General features: G+C 39.2%; 1 protein-coding gene across 1 annotated transcript in view; it reads right to left on the reverse strand.

Annotated features, from left to right (window-relative positions):
• The window catches only part of LOC126198763 (uncharacterized), a 210,100-nt gene that overhangs the window by 90,809 nt on the left and 100,778 nt on the right, over positions 1–18,513 (reverse strand). Inside the window, exon 4 of the mRNA XM_049935324.1 lies at positions 12,873–13,018. Coding sequence (XP_049791281.1) covers positions 12,873–13,018 — 146 coding nt within the window. The remainder of the gene's footprint in view (positions 1–12,872; positions 13,019–18,513) is intronic.

Raw genomic sequence — 18,513 nt, forward strand, 5'->3', positions numbered from 1 at the left:
GTTAGTTTAGTGATGATCAGAATAAGTAAACAGAGAAATGTCTGAGCACGATCAGTTTTGCTCAGTTTTGTAACGTAGGAGGTTTTCCAGCACTGTCATTCATAATTTTGTCTAAGGGGACGTTTCAAAACATGACACAGCATATCATTATTAAAGGAGAAAGATCTTAAAGTAACTTTAGGCACACATCTAGAGACTGATGTGGCACCATTACTGATCACAATATATGTAGATGACTTAGTTAATAACATCGAAAGCTCCTTGAGTGTGTTTGAAAAAGAAGGAAGAAAGATTAAAGTTTAACGTCCTATCGACAGCGCGAACGTTAGAGATGTATCAGAAGCCCGGATTATGAAAGGATCAGGGAGGAAATTGGCCGTGCTCTGCTCAAAGGAATCGATCCAGCATTTGCCTGGTGCGATTTGGAGAAATCGCGAAAAACCTAAATGTGGATTGCCGAAAAGTGATTTGAATCGTTGTTCTTCCCGATGTGAGTTCAGTGTGTTAACCACTCCGCCACGTTGGTCAGTGGGGCTGTTTGCGAATGTGCTGTTGCACAGCGTGATTATAACTAAAGTTAAACTTTCAAACCGCTGTAGAAATAACACCACTGCTCAGAATGACGTCAAATTGCAACGGAATATTATCGGAGAAGGGGGGAAACGAATGGCAGAAGAAAAATAGATAGTTACAAAATGTAGCAATATATGGAGCTGTAACCATCATAATTTAATAGTGGTGGACTATAAATGACAAATGAATCATACAAAAAGTCTAAGATATCTGTTTGACGTTAAACAAACTACTACTCAATGTGCATAGGTGTGCAGGTGTGATACTCTTAGTTATGTATGCCCATCCACCACGGCAAAGTCATATCACATCGGATGGGAAAAATCTTTTTTTAACTGTCGTGAAGACAAAAACCGCATAAAAAGCATCAATCAAAATCAAATCGGATTATTAATTTCAGCCGGCCGTGGTGGCCAAGCGGTTCTAGGCGCTTCAGTCCGGAACCGCGCGACTGCTACGGTCGCAGGTTCGAATCCTGCCTCGAACATGGATGTGTGTGATGTCCTTAGGTTAGTTAGGTTTAAGTAGTTCTAAATACTAGGGGACTGATGACCTCAGTTGTTAAGGCCCATAGTGCTCAGAGCCATTTGAACCATTTTTATTAATTTCAGTGCGACTGGCACAAAACATGTTCATTATGCTGTCCACCTATTTGTGCAACAATTTTAAATCGAGAAACAGTATGTTCCACAACTGATCGAAGTGTTCCTGGGGTCACGTTCAGAATGTGTAGCACAATGGGAGCCTTCAATGCAGCTAAGGTTTCAATCGGAACACTGGACACATCTTTCAGGTAGCCCCACAGCCAGAAGTCACACGGATTAATATCAGGCGATCAGGACGGCGAGGCTATAGGGAAATTGAGGCTGATAATTCTAGCATTTCCAAAATGGCGCTTCAGCAGCTGCTTAACTGGATTTGCAATTTTCAGAGGTGCGCCGTCTTGCATAAAAATGATCCCTGCCACACATCACGCTGTTGGAGGGCTGGAATGATGTGGTTGCGCAAAAGATACTCATAGTGCTTGCCAGTGACAGTACAGGTAACAGGAGTGGAAGCACCTGTCTCTTCGAAAAAATATGGCCCTATGATAAATGATGCCATAAACCCTCACCACACAGTGACCTTTTCAGGATGAAGTGGTACTGGTTGATTTGTGTGTCGATTTTCCGTTGTCCGTATTTTTTGACATATCCCGTCAGATTCATATGGGCTTTGTCTGTCTACAAAATCTTCCATGGCAAACAATTGTCCACTTCCATGCGGACAAGAAATTCTAAAGCAGAGGTCCCCCTTGCTGGCAGGTCAACAGGAAGCAACTCATGTGCATGGTTAATTTTGAATGGATAGCAAAGAAGGATATGCCCGCATCTCGTGGTCGTGCGGTAGCGTTCTCGCTTCCCACGCCCGGGTTCCCGGGTTCGATTCCCGGCGGGGTCAGGGATTCTCTCTGCCTCGTGATGGCTGGGTGTTGTGTGCTGTCCTTAGGTTAGTTAGGTTTAAGTAGTTCTAAGTTCTAGGGGACTGATGACCATAGATGTTAAGTCCCATAGTGCTCAGAGCCATTTGAACCATTTTTGAAAAGAAGGATATTTCCTAGGATTTTACACACCATGCTCATGGGATGTCCAATGTTCAGGCAATTCTCGGTGAACTACACGTTTGCACACCACCCCTCGTCTCCTCCTCCAGTGCTGTGGCCACTGCTTCCACTGACGTGGAATCAATTCGTTTCCTCCCGCTACCAGGTTGCACACCAAAGGAACACATCTTTTCGAATTTCCGAATCATTTTCTCCAGACCCACGGTAGTCATCGGACCAACCCCTTTTTCCAAGCCCTTTAGTGTCCAGAACTGCTGCAGAGCGATGTGTACACAGTCATCACTCTTGTAATACATCTTTGCAAGCAGAACGCGATTCTCCATTAAGACATTAATGCCGAACGTTGCAGGCGCGAAAGGAGGAAAACATGTGCCAGGTTTCTTTTTCCTTTATTGTAATTTCATTTCCCTGCCGCTATGGGGCAGGGGTGGACTGGCTGTGGCACAGTCCACTGCTCTTCAGCCAAATGGCTTTAATAATATACAATGGGAACTCTCACATAAGAAATGAGGGTAAAAAGCAGGACATAAAATACAGTAAATGGAGATGATGGGAGGTAAAATATACGGAGAAATTGGAAGACATTTAAAAAGTCGACATAGAGTTAAAAGAACACAGCTGGCAATTAGTTGCATACTTCAAATCACTGGAGTCAAACACAAGTTAAAAGTCGGCCACAGTATAAAAATCATACAGAGCGAGACACTTAAAAAACAAAGCCACTGGAGACAACAGAACACTCACAAAGAATAAAAACCGCTGGTAGGGATGGGGGGGGGGGTGGGAGGAAGAGGAAAGGGGGGACAGGAGGCACACTAAGAGGCATGAGGCAGGCAGGGTGGGAGATGAAGAGGGAAGACAAGGCAGGAGGGAGTGCAGAGACACTGAAGGGGAGCACAGGAGAGGGAGAGGGAGGGGGCATAGGAAGGGGAAAGTCGGTCAGGAGAAGGGAGGGGGAGGAAAGGGAGCCCTGAGGCGGAGGCAGGAGGAAGGTGGGGTTAGAGTTGATGGGAAGGGCAGACATCAGGGCAAAGCTCATCATCCCGAAGGGGTAGATGCAGGAAGTTGCGTTGGGAAAGCAGGTGGAGGGTGTGGACGCAATGGTAAAGGTGTGGCAATGGGCTGGGGATGGAGGGGAAGGGAGACACCAGGGGCTGAGGGGGATTGAGTCAGAGGACAATATACAGGGTGCAGAGGTGTTCAATAAAAAGGAGAGGTTGAGGAAAGGGGATGAGGTCAGAGAGGACACTCATGGGGGATGGAAGGCAGATGCAGAAGGCGAGGCAGAGTGAATGGCGTTTGAGGATTTGGAGGGCTTTATAGAACCTGGGTGTACCTGGGGTGTTTATACTAGCTTCAATGGGTTGTGCACATGACAGATGTTTTCATTTACATAATCTGACACAAACAGCGATATCTATCGATCAGTTTTCACACCAATTTTTTTTTCTGCTGCCATACGTTTTCCCCCTTCTCTGACAATATTCCGTAGCAATTTGACGTCATTCTGGCCAGTGGTATTATTTCTACAGCGTTTTGAAAGTTTAACATTAAGTATAATTACCCTATATATATACTGTGTCACCAAAAGTATCACGACACCACTATGTAACGCTTAATTGACCACAAGATGTCACAAGGGGCGAATCTGCCAGTACAGAAAGAGGTGCTGTGTCGGTAGAAAGACAGTAACAGGAAAATGGTTCAGTCAATAGAGCTCAGTGACTTCACATGTGGACAATTCATTGGATGTTATCTAAAAAATAAACCCATCAGGGACATTTCAACCCTACTAAAATTGCCCAAGTCGACTGCTGTTGACACGATTGTAAAGTGGGAACTCGAAGCAACAACTGTAACTAAACCAAGCCGAGGTAGACCTCATCTATTGGTGGTAGGAACCGTCGAGCATTGTGGAGGGTGTTTGTTCAAAATCGTATCAAATCAACGTAGGAATCAGTCGTGATTTCCAATGTGTTATGAGCATTCTGGCTACCACCGGAAGTAGGGGTGATAAACACGAATGGGGCTGTTAGATTCCTCTTATTTCGGGCTCCACATGATCATTGTATTGAGACGCTGTAGTTAACATGAATAACTCGATCTCTTTAATAGCAACATGAACCGCTACGGTGGAGTGTAGGAAAGCAGTTATCACAGTTGGAACTCTGCTAGACTGGCAGCATGATAACGTACTGAAACTGAGCCAGTGAGGTGAGGAGCCATGAGTAAGCCGTGCCAGCGAATACAAATCGGCGTCTTTCGGAATACCTGTACTGAAGATAAAAAACATGGACAGTGTCGCAATACATTGGAGTGTTAGAATTTTTAAGGAAGTGAACTTCCTGGCTTGCGGATAGCATCACGAAGTTATAATACTGTGAATCACGGAGTGTGGAAAGTAGGTGTCACGGAATGTGGTAAGTTCGCGTCGCGAAGTAATAAAGTTTCATTCAAGAATCAAGAAGTTTCTGAGAGAGGAATATCATCACGAGGACAAGGAAGAAGAAGAATAAAAAGAGCAGTAGCAGTTGTGGCGACGTCAGCCACATATCCAGAGCATAATTATTGAACAAATAGCTCTGTTCATGACGATGGAATAAGAACTAAAGTAAACTTATATTCACCAAGAAACAATAAAAATGAAACTGCACTTTTCACGAAGAAATAAAACTGTACAATAAATTGTCTAAGGAGAATAAAGAGATTACTGAAACAAACTTACGTAAAAAGGCACTTAAAAGGTACTTATTAAGCAACAGATTCTATGTACTGAAGGATTATGTGGAGAACACAGAGTAGGGGTTTGGAGGAAAATGTAAAACATATAAATAATAACAATAACAGTAGTAAAACATCAGCCTATTCATGCAACACTTTCACACCACGTTTTCTCCATTTTCTCTTTTTCTTTTCTGGAAAAGCTTGCTCCAAAGGTATGCAATGTATACCGCTAGTAACTTATCCTCTTTCTGAGCTCAACTTCTCACTCATACAGTGATGCTGACTCAGTTTTTCATGCTAGAAAATGAGAAATTGCAGTACACAAAATCGTAACCAGACATCGTCGCTGTGGTGCTGACATCACTGTGAAACAATGTGTGGCAATGTGTAGTACGCGCAGTGACTGGGAACGAAAAATGAGTTAAGTGTATAACACTAGGCTTTTAAATTATCAAATAACTTCTCTGTAAGACAGCATTGTACACGATGCATAAATCAATTGAGGTATCAACGTTTAAACATACGGGCATTGTATTTCGGACAGTGGAGGCTCCAGTCTTCATCCAGCAATCCAGATTTAGTTTTTCCATGGTTTCCTTAAATTACTTCAGGCAAACGCTAGGATGGCTTCTACTATAAGGAAACGGCCGACTACCTGTCCTATCCTCATCACATTAGACATTTAAGTATGTAAGAATTATATTTTTGTTGCACTTAATTTGTAATGAGATTACATGCTCAATATACTAGTAAAAGTGATCCGCAGATGAGTAGAACTACTACTAATACTACTACTAGTAGTAGTGGTAGTATTAGCAGTAGAAACAATTGTTGTGTGCATGTAGCATATAGAAAGCAGTTCAAGTCACTGCGGGAGCAGCATATGCAGATTTCGGAGTTCGGTGCACATGCAAAGGGCTAAAACTTACACAAAGTATGTCGAAGATTATGTTATTTATAAGAGGGGATTAAAATAATAATTACATACTGTGACATAAGTTGCCACTTAGGAAATCTAAGAGGCAAGGCGTATACTCGTACACCATGAATCATTTAGAGGAAAATGAGGATCAGGAGATTGCATAATAAACTAGAACAGAAAACGTTACTGAAGCAAGTACGCAGGAAGTGGATAATGGGAAGGACATGAAAGAAAATGAAAATGTAAATAGCAGTACGCAGGAAATGTTTCAAGCTCTTATGAGTAAAATTGTCGAAATAGAATCATCTACCAGGAAGCAAACAGTAAAATAGAAGAATCCTATAGGGAAATTTGATGATATCAGAAAGGATATCAAGGCTCATTTTCTCAGAACATGAAAAGCAATTTTAACGAAATAGAGGTAGCTCTCAGTGAAAAAAATAGAAGCATGTGATAAGACTACTAACAATAAAAAGCAACAAAACTGAAGAGGTTATTTAAAAAATTAACAAGAAATTTAGAGAAATAAGTGAAACAATTGGTGGATTCACGGAGAAAAAAATAGGCACAAATATATTGTCCAGTGAAATAAATGAAGATATTGTCTTGGTAACTGTATTCAATAAAGGTAACGAATAAAATAAGAGAGCTAGATATACTTTAAATCTGCGTTTAGTGAGGAGACAGAAACATAGAAAGACAGTATTTTAAATAAATAATAAGATAAAAATGGTTAATCCTTCGTTATCTGTTAAGATAAATTCCGTTCAAACTTCTGTTGATAACAAAATAAAAGAAGTATTTCAGAATATTATATGGTATTTGACGTGAACTTAGTGATTTTAATGACAGAGGCACTGATTTTGTTGCTGAAAACATAGAGAATAAATTAAATTCAAAATTAAAAAGTATGGGTACAGCACATATTAATACTGGGAATGTTATCAATAACAACCATTATTTGAAAGCATGTACTTTCCACAACTTTGCTTTAATAGGCAGGAGAAAAATGGTTGGAACTGAGGACATTCAGATTTTCATGGAAGTAGATAGATGGTAGAGTAGTGCTGAATGGGAAAACAAGAGGGGAGTTCGTGCAAATTCTGATCATAAACTGAAAATAGTAATGAAACAGGTGATGAGGGAGGACTTTGGGACTGTAAGGGAAGCCTTCTTTTGAAGAATCAGAGACAGGAAGTAAAGTGGATTATCAGCCAACAGTGATTAATGAAAGTAATGGTATTGAGGCAGTAATGCTCACTGACACAGGTAGCGAATTTTACGCAGTTGCAGAATGAATTTACAAGAAAATAACAAACAAAGGAGAAGTACCAGAATTACCAGTACAGGGAGTTAAGGTCATAAGTGCTGTTGCAGGAAAGAGTAAAACAATAAAGAAACAAGTGTTACTAGAAGAAAAAATTCAGAGAACCATATTGAAGTTCAGACCTATGGTGGTGCCACATCTTTGTCTTACTGTGATCATAGGAATAAGTCTGTTGTTAAACCATGTGGCTATTATAGTTTTTGAAAGGGGCCCTATGATCATGATTAGTAAATGAGACTAAGAATTGTATAACATCTGTTAACAAGGCCAGTCCTCACGAAGAAGCATAAGGCAGATGCTGCCTAAAGGTGATTGATGAGTGTTTTCGATTGAACACTATTAACACTGAAATTACTTCACAAAAGCAAAATAGTGGTGAGAACAACATTGAAACAAAAGTGGCAGCTGCTAAAATAAGGGCTGAAGTAAATGAGATTACAGTAATTAATCAAACTGGAAAAGGGGAGTTAGAGATATTCCTTCTGAAATATAAAAAGGTATTTTTGTACAAATCAGACTTAATGAAAGGTGACACTTTTGAATTCAAGGTCAAATACACCCACTACATCTTATCCAGTACCTTCAACAAAAGAGATGTCATAAGAAGGGAAATTAAGAGAATGTAGGACTCACTTGCTAAATTGTGAAATATCAGTGAGCCATTACTGCCATCCACTGGTATATGTAGCTACGAAGTCTGGATCAGCAAGGGTAACATTAGATTCTAGATACATAAATAGATAACAGAACCTCAGAATGGCAGGCAAAGACCTCTTGGAGAGTTACTACAAATATTTTAAGGGACTAGCGTACTATGCAATCTTGACCTTAAGATGGCTTCTGGCAAGTTTCACTATCGGAAAACTGTAGGCAATACACAGCTTTTGTTTATGGAGGTAGGTGATACCAATTCAGATTACTGACTTTTGAAATAAATGCCTCAGTGCCTGTATTCATACAAATTCAGAAGCCTATATCAGGGAAAAATCTACTGGCTAAGATTACAGTCTGTGTTGATCAAATTTTAATTGCTGCCAGTGATTGGAGGAAGCATAATAGAATTCTGGCCAAAGAATAGTTACTGTCATGGCTTTCCTAAAGAGTAATATTATTGTCAGATATTGCTGTTAGTCTAAGCAAGTCCAAATTCTAAAAAAGTAACCTACAGTTCCTTGGATGTATAATTTCAGAAAGACACATCACTCCAAGTACAGGGGAGTAGGAGGTAATAATAGAATATCCAGAACCAATGAACAGGAAGCAAGTAAAGTCATTTCTCAGTTCATGTTATTTCTACAGAATACTCTAATTGTGCAAGTTTTGAATGCAGCTGCTTTACTTAATGAAAGAGAATGTTGCATGAGTTTGGATTAAATAGTATCAATAGGGATTTGAAAAAATTAAGGAAGCCCTATGTAAAGGAAATGCGTTGTTTTATCAGAAATTAGGTAAAGAATTTTGTCTATCAGCTGACAGTTTAGAACATGAGATCAGAGCCCATCTATTTCAGTCACTGGAGACGGAGAAGTGAACAGAGCACGGAATAATTAATTTTGCATGCAGAATTGTAGCTACATATGACCAAAATTGAACAGTTACTGAGAACGAAGCATTAGCCATAGTGTATGCTTTCGAAAAATTTCACTATTAGTGATGGATAAGAGAGTCACCATTTGCACTGATCCTTAAGCTTTAGCTTTCATAAATAATAGTAAACTGACAAATGGCAGTCTTACTAGACGGGCCATAGTGCTCCGAGAATACCAGTTGGCCATACAGTACGCGCTAGGCAAAGATAACATTACATCAGCTGCGTTATCTCGCCTCCAGTGAGAATGAGTATGCGAGATCAGATGAATTCCGAACCAAATAGGTCCGTTTATTTAAATAGAAAATGTAGAACATTACCACTACATTAAAGAGAGGCTATTAGAAACTCCAATGAGAACAAGAACAAGACCCAATATTAGTAATAATCAAGAGAGGGTCGGAAGAAAATGAAGATACCTAAAAAAAGGGTATATTATTTAGTGGTAAAAGACATACTGCATCAAAGACTTAATCTAATTTGGGGCAACTCGAAGTTGTGCTTACCTTAACATACAGAAGACAAATTTATATAGTGTACCTCAGCTATGGACACTTCAGTCCAAAAATGTGTGCAGACAAACTGAAGGAGACATACATCTTTAAGAATGTGGTAAAGAAGTCCAGGAAGGTTCTTGAGAGCTGTCAGAGAACGAAAATATCTACAGTTAGCAGCTGGGGCCCACTGTGTTGTATTATTCCTAAAGGAGTGAGCGAGTTAGGTTGCACAGATTTATTTGGGCCACTCTGAACAACCAAAGGTGGTTGTAATTAGGTTTTAGTGACTATAGATATTTTTTTTAGAAAGTTCTGAGGATGAGTCCACGAAGGAAATGTACTGGAAAGGCAGTGACCAGTAAATTGAGCAAAGTTCGTATATCCATTACAGGCAAACCTAAGAAAATACTGTGCTAATGGTCCTCATCTTTGGTTCATGCTATGAAAAAGGCCATTTATGTACCATGATATCACTAGGCTTCAAACCCAGTAGGGAGAGTAATGAGAGAGTTGGGTCACTCTCCAGTGGTTTCTGCCATGAGCAACATATTGCTTGGGGACTTAACATCGAAGATATTGATGGCGTACTTAACAACCTAGCGAATTCAATAGCGAAAATATAGTCCAATGACTGTTAACAGGCAAAAGATCTAACACTCAGATCGCACGATTGCTGAAATTCCCGAACAGAACTGACTTGCATGTAGAGGACAAGTTCAAATTGGTTCAAATGGCTCTGAGCACTATGGGACTTAACCACTGAGGTCATCAGTCCCCTAGAACTTAGAACTACTTAAACCTAACTAACCTAAGGACATCACACACATCCACGCCCGAGGCAGGATTCGTACTTGCGACCGCAGCGGTCTCGCGGTTCCAGACTGTAGCGGCTAGAACCGCACGGACACGCAAGCCAGTAGGACAAGTTCGAAGCATAGGCAAATCTTGATAAGTCAGGTGTGACAAAAGAATTATTCGAAAAGAATATGTGGTAGGAAACATAAATCTAATTAGGATTCATGGGAAATTATCAAAGACTATTGCTGAAATAGTTAAATTTTACGAGTTTTTTAAAGGTCCATAAGTGGTGAGCAGAGTGCCTAATCCAACTGCAGTGTAAGTCTCACACACAACATATCAGTTAGTTCAAGGGTGTATAACACAGTTGATGTGAAAAGAGACGACTATATCAGTCAAAACAACGAAAAAGCAAGGCAACAAGTCAAATAATAGGTTGCAAATTTTAAAAAAATATACCAACTGATGAAACCACAGACTCTGGGGGAATATATTTTGGAAATATCACTGTCGGTTCTTTGGAAAAAGCTGATCCAGCCAAAATCGTTTCTAATGAACATTTAGAAAACTTATGCTATATGTCCCTACGAAGTTATGCGCAACAATGTACTACTCTTGGTACGGGATGCTGCCCCTAAAAGATGAAATCTGCCGATTCACTAAAAGGATCACACAGTAAAATGGGGCATGTTACTTGTTTAGATCACGCCTTGCACAGAACTGCAGAAGAAATTGTGGTCAATTCAGTGATGACAAATTTATTGGGTGTGTAAAAATGATATTTTTGAAAGACCCTTCAGACGGTGCAGCATTTAAGTTGTGAGTTACACACAATTCATTACCACCATCTCCTTTTTTGACGAGATGTGGGACCTGGAGTCATGCCTGCAACTATTACTGCCAGAACTTAAACATTGCGAAAAGCAAAACTTAGTCATTCGACAGAAGTGAAACCGCTTCACTTGGACTAGCCCAAGAGCTAATGCCTCATGCTAAAACTTCTGGCAAACTTTCGTATACAAGATCAACTTTTGGATTTATTCCTGCAACCATAAATGTTTCGGAGGAATCAGAAGAGCCACTAATGAAACAGATAGAAACTGTGGATAATTAGAAGCTGTTTGTGATGAGTGGGAAAAGAAGTGCCAAAGGAAATGGAAACGTGTTAGAAAAAAATGAAGAGTATCGCACACTGAGGTACTGCAGTTCGCCGCTTTACCTCGGAGGAACGTTTCGTCCCCGACTGCGGGAGACATCCACCGACGTAAAGTGGAGCGGAGAGTTTTATACATCGACCACGACCTATCAGCCTGGACGTTTCATGTGAAGGTATCACACACTGTGTTCCATTTTAATAATTTTGTTGGTTAACAAGTGCTCTCTTAGACATTTGGATATAGATTCAAACGGTATTATCCACTTCCACTATGCTTCTCTTGTGCTAGCTGAAGTAGAAAGAAGTTTTTCGAAGCTTAAGATTGTTGTCTGACAATAGAATATCTTCTTTTGTGTGAGAATTCGCACAAGGTATTCGCTGCATATTGCAACTCAAAGCTCATAAATTGCAGTAAAAATGAGGAAGTGCAATAAAACACGTCATAGATGATTACCTTCCGATGTTGTTAATAAAAAGTCTACTACCACATCGAATTCCCTAGTTTAGCTTCCTTCTCATGTGCATTTTATTCCTAAGTAAATAGTTCATAAAAAAAATTGTTCAAATGGCTCTGAGCACTATGGGACTTAACAGCTGAGGACATCACACACATCCATGCCCGAGGCAGGATTCGAACCAGCGACCGTAGCGGTCGCGCGGTTTCAGACTGCAGCGCCTAGAACCGCTCGGCCACACCGGCCGGCAGTCCATTATCATAAACTGGTATACTAATGTATTTTGTAGCAGAAGTTTTACTTCTTTTTAATATTCTTAGGCCACATATTTATGTCATTGTGCATATTAATTTTTAATTTTTTGCTCATATCATTATATTTTTGTCCATATTACGCTGACTGCAACGTATTTACTGGAGAGATTCTGAAAATTGAAAGGGGAAGGAGAACATGAGTATGTTATTTGATGGGCTCGCAACAGATTACCATGTAGATAACAGAAAGCTGTACTCGACCACATACTTTGTTTTCTCTTCTACAAGAATCACGATCTGCGTGTAGTCAATACAGGCCTTGCATCCACTCTTAACATAAAAAAATGTATGAATTATATGTCAAACATACTCAGTGTAAAAAAATGCTGCGTAAGTACAAATGTGAATTCAGCATTGTCATAGTCTGACTGCTGCTGGTAATGGTAGAGGTGGTATAATTTACTGTGATCATGAGCGGTATAATATCTGTACATGTTCTAATGATTATTATTACGGTGAGGATGAAATTTTTGTCATTTATTGCAGTGTATTATGTATGAGTTTCAATTCAAAATAGTTATGAAACATAATACTTAAGTTTAAAATGATCTTCTTTCAGTTCATCTAGAGTTGGTGCCAAAGTTTTTCGGACTCAAAATGTATTTCCCTGTCTTTGCTTACATGAAGGTTCCTTTCTTTCTTTATGTTGTAAAATGAACAATACTTATAAATTGTGTGATCAAGTTTTTCATCACTACTAAATAAGAAAACAATAAATATTTCACTTGTTGTTTTTAGTGTTTAGGTATTGAATGGTCGACATATAAATATGACAAAATTAATCAATGAATGTATACAGGTATGAGTAAAAGATCTTGACTAACTGCATCGCAACAGCTAAAAATATTTTAATTTTAACACTAGACTGTCACCAGATCCAAGGATACAAAATTTCTCCATGAATATGTCACTCACCCAGTTGTTGGGGGGTTTCCCCTTCTTGCGTCCATTTCTCCACACATAGTAGTTAGTGTATTGCCCCTCTTTGTTCACAGATTTCTCGAACCACTCGTGTTTGTCACTCGAGTGGTTTGGAATGAAGTCCAGGATGATCTCGAGACCTGAAAGATTGGAAGTTAACATATATTATGCAGTACTAGACAATAGCAGCTAATAATAGCTTTGAAGCTTGACTACAGGAGTTGTTGTTCTTCATATGTAGTCGTGCAAGGAAGAATTTATTAATTATTATTATTAGAAGAAAATTTTTTTGTCTTAATCTATTTTATGGAATTTTTTCTGTAACAGTTATTCGTTCACTTGATGTAAATAGAGTCGAAACATAAACAAGGTGTCAAGGATGCCCTGAAACAAATATCTTCCACAACAAGCTCTTTGTTTCACATGTTTTGGGAGGAGGCAGTGTGGACCAAAAGAAGAAAAAATTACCTAGTAAACATGGGCTCTAAGATGCATACCTTCACAGCTATGAGCTCTTGTTCAGTAGAGGAAACGTGTTTCAGAGGAGCGAAAATGAAGAAGTCTTCGTAGCTCTTAATGTCCGCATTTTACATCCCATGTTTACTACACTTTTTGTTTAGAGTGATCGTTCCTCTCATAACAATATTGTCCATTCCTCCTGGGACACCCTGCATACACAATTTCAAATATATGCTAATTCTGTGGGGTATATAGTGTGCCCCACAGAATTAGCATTAAAGTTATACGGCTGGTAGTGGATAATAAACGGCATATCTTGAGAGCAGTAGTCAACCGTTGGAAATTAATACTTAAGCTTTTTATTGGTCTGAAATGTGTATGCAGGACGGGGCTAGGTTTTTCAGAGGCGTAGTTGAATCAATCCTGTGTAGAGTTTATGCAGAGAACACTGGAGATGCTAATTTTCCTAAGTTATGTGCTCCATCTGAACAGAATTTTGAGTGGGTGTCTTGCAAATCACCCACATTTATAGAACTGTCTGGTAAAAACAAATGGATAACAGTAGGAACTGCAAAGTCCTTCCAGAATCCTACATACCACTGTTCCTCAAAGATCTGCAGGATGGTACCGCTAGCTGCAAAAAATTATTTGAATGACGAAATAATACTTAATACTTAAAATAAAGCGAAACAACAAACAGTGTTTTATAACAGGAAAGAAAGACACAAACATAATTAAATTATGCTAAAGAACATGACTAGGTCAATAAATTATCCTCAGGAACTACAAGTAGTTAATTTTGAAAATGAATGTTTTTCCAACATTGTAGAAATGTTGCAATAAAATTTCCCAGGAATAAGGAGACTCTGTAACATATTAAACAATAATGTCATTACCCACAAACAATACAAAAATAAAAATAATAAATCAGCAGACATTGGTGCAGTACCAGTCCATATACTGAAGAATAACTAGACAGCATACAAATTCTCTCAATTAACATCATAAATGAGGCCTTCATGTCAAATGACCTCCATGAATATTTAGAATTAGTAAAATTTGTAACTCTCATAAAGGAAGTAATGTAGAACTACCAAAAAATTTACAGGCATTTTTCTCTGTTGTCGTCATTTTAAAAAATTGAGAATATGGTGTGAAAGACAGATTGATGAGCAGTCGGAACACTCATAGCTCCACCTGGGAAATACAGTTTGGTTTCCAAAGCAGTAGAAACTCAGATTCAGTCTCAGTCGATTTTAGAAAAGCAGTACTTCGAGCGTCAATCAATTATCACTACGTGATCAATACGTTTTTAGATCTATTCAAGACGTCTGACACTATTTACTATAAAACGCTACTGAAGAAGCTATTCTCATTAGCAATAAGAGATATAGAAAACGAATATTTCCGATAATATCTGGAAACCAGAATAAAGATGATAGAAATAATGCTAGCCTCAAATGAAGTTAAATGTTTAGTAAGACTTTTATTAGATCTAGAATACAATAATACAGGAGTTTAACTTTCCAGAGAATGTTGAGCGCAGGAAAAAAATATTTTGTTATGACAGCAATATTGCCACTATGCATAAAACACCAGAACTCTTGGCAGAGAAAGTAGATAAAACCCTCAGCGACGTTTAAAATTTGTCAGTAAGCCATTATATAAGCTGAACGTAAGAAAATTAAAAAGACTGAAAGTCAGATTAAGAGGAGAAAATATGTCACATTGAATGCAAAGGATAATTCCATGCATACGGTTAGAAACACACAACTTGTAAGCATGAAAATTCACTATCATTTGATGTGGAATTACCACATAAGGATACTAGCAAAGAAACTATCATGAATATGCTTTGCATCTAGGAGTTGTGTCACCGGTGTGGAAGGCGCAGCGCCTTGTAGTTACATACTTTCCCTCTGTACACTCATTCCTTAGTTGTGTCATATTTTCTCGGGGATCAGATTACAAACTTCGGGCACAACATACCAATAGTGTAGAACGGTCATAAGAGTAACAACAATAGACAATAACATGGTTGTTTCATAAAATTTCGGGCGTCAGGCCGCATAAATTCAGTTTCTTCTTCTAATATTTTGACTGAATACCGTCCAGCCATCTCCAGAGTGAGCCGTGGTGACTAACGCTCCAGCACTTGCTCCGTCCTTTTAAACTCGAAGACCGAACCGCTGCGTATGCGGCCAAAGATACACAAGGCGCCAGAGACGTTGATAGGCGGCAAGGAAGTGTAACTTACGCACGGAAATTAAATCTACGGCTGCGCAATCGATCCACAAGGTGATGTCGATGTGTCACCGAGTGCTGTACCATCGCTCGTCTTTGTGATTTAATTACAGAAATTGCCGAATTCCATGATTTGTTCAAGCTGAAGCCGCTATCTCTATTAATTAAATTCGTCGCCAACCGAATTTCAGTTGCTTCTTTCACTACCGAGTCCCAGAAAGATGAAGTCGAGGATAAAATTTCGACATTATCGTACGGCATAGAGTTCCCAGTGTCAATACAGTGCTCTGCCAACGCAGATTTATTAGGTTGTAAGAGACGGGTGTACCTGTAGTGTTCAGTGCATCTCTCCTGGACTGTAAGTGTCGTCTGTCCGATGTGTGAACGGCCGCTCTCATAGGGGATCATATAAACCCCAGGCTTCCGAAATACCAAATCATGTACTGAAGAGCATATGAATTGCAGACATTCACAAAGTAGTGTGTAGTAGTTATTTTCGTTCTGACTATGGTGGCGACATGGAGTCCACAAGAGAATATATGAATCGGATAATCTTGATCCATGATTGGTGAATCGTCATGCACAAGCCACGGAGATTAGCCAGTTCGCTCTTTAGCGTGTGAGATGAGCTCATAGTACTGACTCCAACTGACCTTCAGGCAACAAAACCACACTCATATCTGCGAACCCCTCAAACAACTCTTGATAGTTTTTGATAGTGATCTTACAATGCTCCGTCTTGTTGAAGGTAAGTTAAATGTCACCGGTGAGATTACATTGGCGAGGAACCAATTGCACGGGGTCAGACGGGAGGCTGCTGTGTCGTCCGCCTGTGAAATTATCAAGGCCCTCCTTTCAACATTAGTAAATACCACCACACAAGAATACATTCACCGCATGCTGAACAGAGCCCTTCTCGCAAGTGAAATGCTTGTGGTTTTTTATGTACACATATTCTAATCGGCTTAAGGGGCTCCGGAACGCCCTATACTTGCAATGTTAAAATAACGCTTATAAATTACATCTTTCCTCACAAAGTATTTGAGGTAGGAAGTTGAACTTTTTACAGATTATTTATTGGAATATGGGCTACAACTTAACACAGGGATTTTACAAAATTTTAGTTCAGTTCTTAAAGATGATTTTTTTTTCATTTGTAATGAAAATTCACAACATTTTTTTGCAATTTTTTATTTATATATTCAAAAATATACAGTTTTTTGGAAAAAGGCTGTGTTAAATTATGCAGAAGGTACTGTGTAACATTTACTGAAAGTTTGAAACAAATATGTTTGGAAGATCCTTAGAAAACATGCAATTAGTATGAGAAAATAAAAGTTTTGGGAATCGAGTGACAAAGAATGGATTAACCTTTTAGTGCATTCCAGGTCCATAGGATGGATTATCTTCATCCTCTGCAAACTCCTCCTCCAGCTTCCACTTGTTCCTGCTCCTGTTTACTCTTGCTTGTATTTCTAGACTCTTTACAGCCCTGTCTGCAGCCCGAAGGCGTTCCTTGTCTAAAGCAAGCATCGCTCGTACCATGTTAGAACCTATCTTCATTCCCATATTTCTAAATACCTTGCACCTTACAATGTTGCCATCATTGAAAGTCGCAACAGCATCATACACACCAAAGTGAAGTGTTTCTATTCCAACAAATACAGTCTTTGGGATTCTCGACCATTTAACACTATTTACACTTTCATTGGGGTTTGAGTTTTTCCGTGAATATACTTTTTCAACAGTTCAGGTGCTGCTAAGTCTCTGAAAATAGGTTTTATCACCTCCATTATTGCATGAGGCAGACTATGCTTATGAGTGTACACTTCACCAGTTAGCAATCCTCTGTTATATTTACACCAACTGTCTTCTTCTTTGGGACACAAACTATGTTGGGGATTTTCATCGGTTGAAGAAGTATGAAAAAAAAAGAGCCCAAACAGCCTTCTTCATTTCGTCAACACTTTGTGTATTTTGCCTAATAGCCATTCCATAATAGTTCTGTATTTTGTCAATTACACTGTCAGTTAACCTTCCCTTCCCATCCAACACTTTACCATCACTGAGTTTTTGTTTTTTGTACGAAGCTTTCAGTCGCCGAAGTCTTGTTCCCATTCGCTTCTGTACGTGTCCAATACACTCAAATTTCTGCACTACAACATCATCACCATAGGGCTTCAGTCCCTGAACAGGTTTGAAACTTTTGGAATCACCGTCACCAAGGTAATTAACATATCGCACTTTATCACACGCCTCAGAACGCTGGAATATACTGGCAACACCAGCCACTTCCATTCCTCCACTACTGCCACTATAGTTAGCTTTGCAATTATTTTCATGTGTACCTTTATATTTTTGTGGACATCTACAATACTTTGATATTACTGCTACATCTAAAACTTTCCCTGTATACATACTGGTGGCAGATACTACACCATGAAGAGATGTGTGTCCCCGTTTATGCCAGGTACCATCGAACTCTGCAGTCAAATCTCTGTTACCATTATTTTCCATTACTGCCTCTTCCACAGCGTTCTTCATAGATTCTATACAGACATCTTCTACTTTAGACCCTATTAATTTATTATAGGTCGTAAACTTGGTTGGGGGATTTGGAAGATTCATGATGCCACAGAAAATTGCACCTGCAGTAGCACCCTTACCAACGGAACGCAAGGAATAAACAAATCTAATGTTGTGTTCGTAGATTTTGCTACCATTTTCTTCAGTTGCAGTTACTGCAACACTGTTCCAAAAGGTGGTCATGTATGAACACTTATCACATGTCAGTTGTATTTCACTAGCAAGTCCTACGTGCTTTATTATGGAGAGTTCCAGACCAACTTCACTACAATGAATACATCTTACACAGTTTGAAAAAATTCCTTTGAGAACCGACATATCAAATATTTCATTCACATCCGATTCG

The sequence above is a fragment of the Schistocerca nitens genome, chromosome 1, assembly GCF_023898315.1.
Source record: "Schistocerca nitens isolate TAMUIC-IGC-003100 chromosome 1, iqSchNite1.1, whole genome shotgun sequence".
Taxonomy (NCBI): domain Eukaryota; kingdom Metazoa; phylum Arthropoda; class Insecta; order Orthoptera; family Acrididae; genus Schistocerca; species Schistocerca nitens.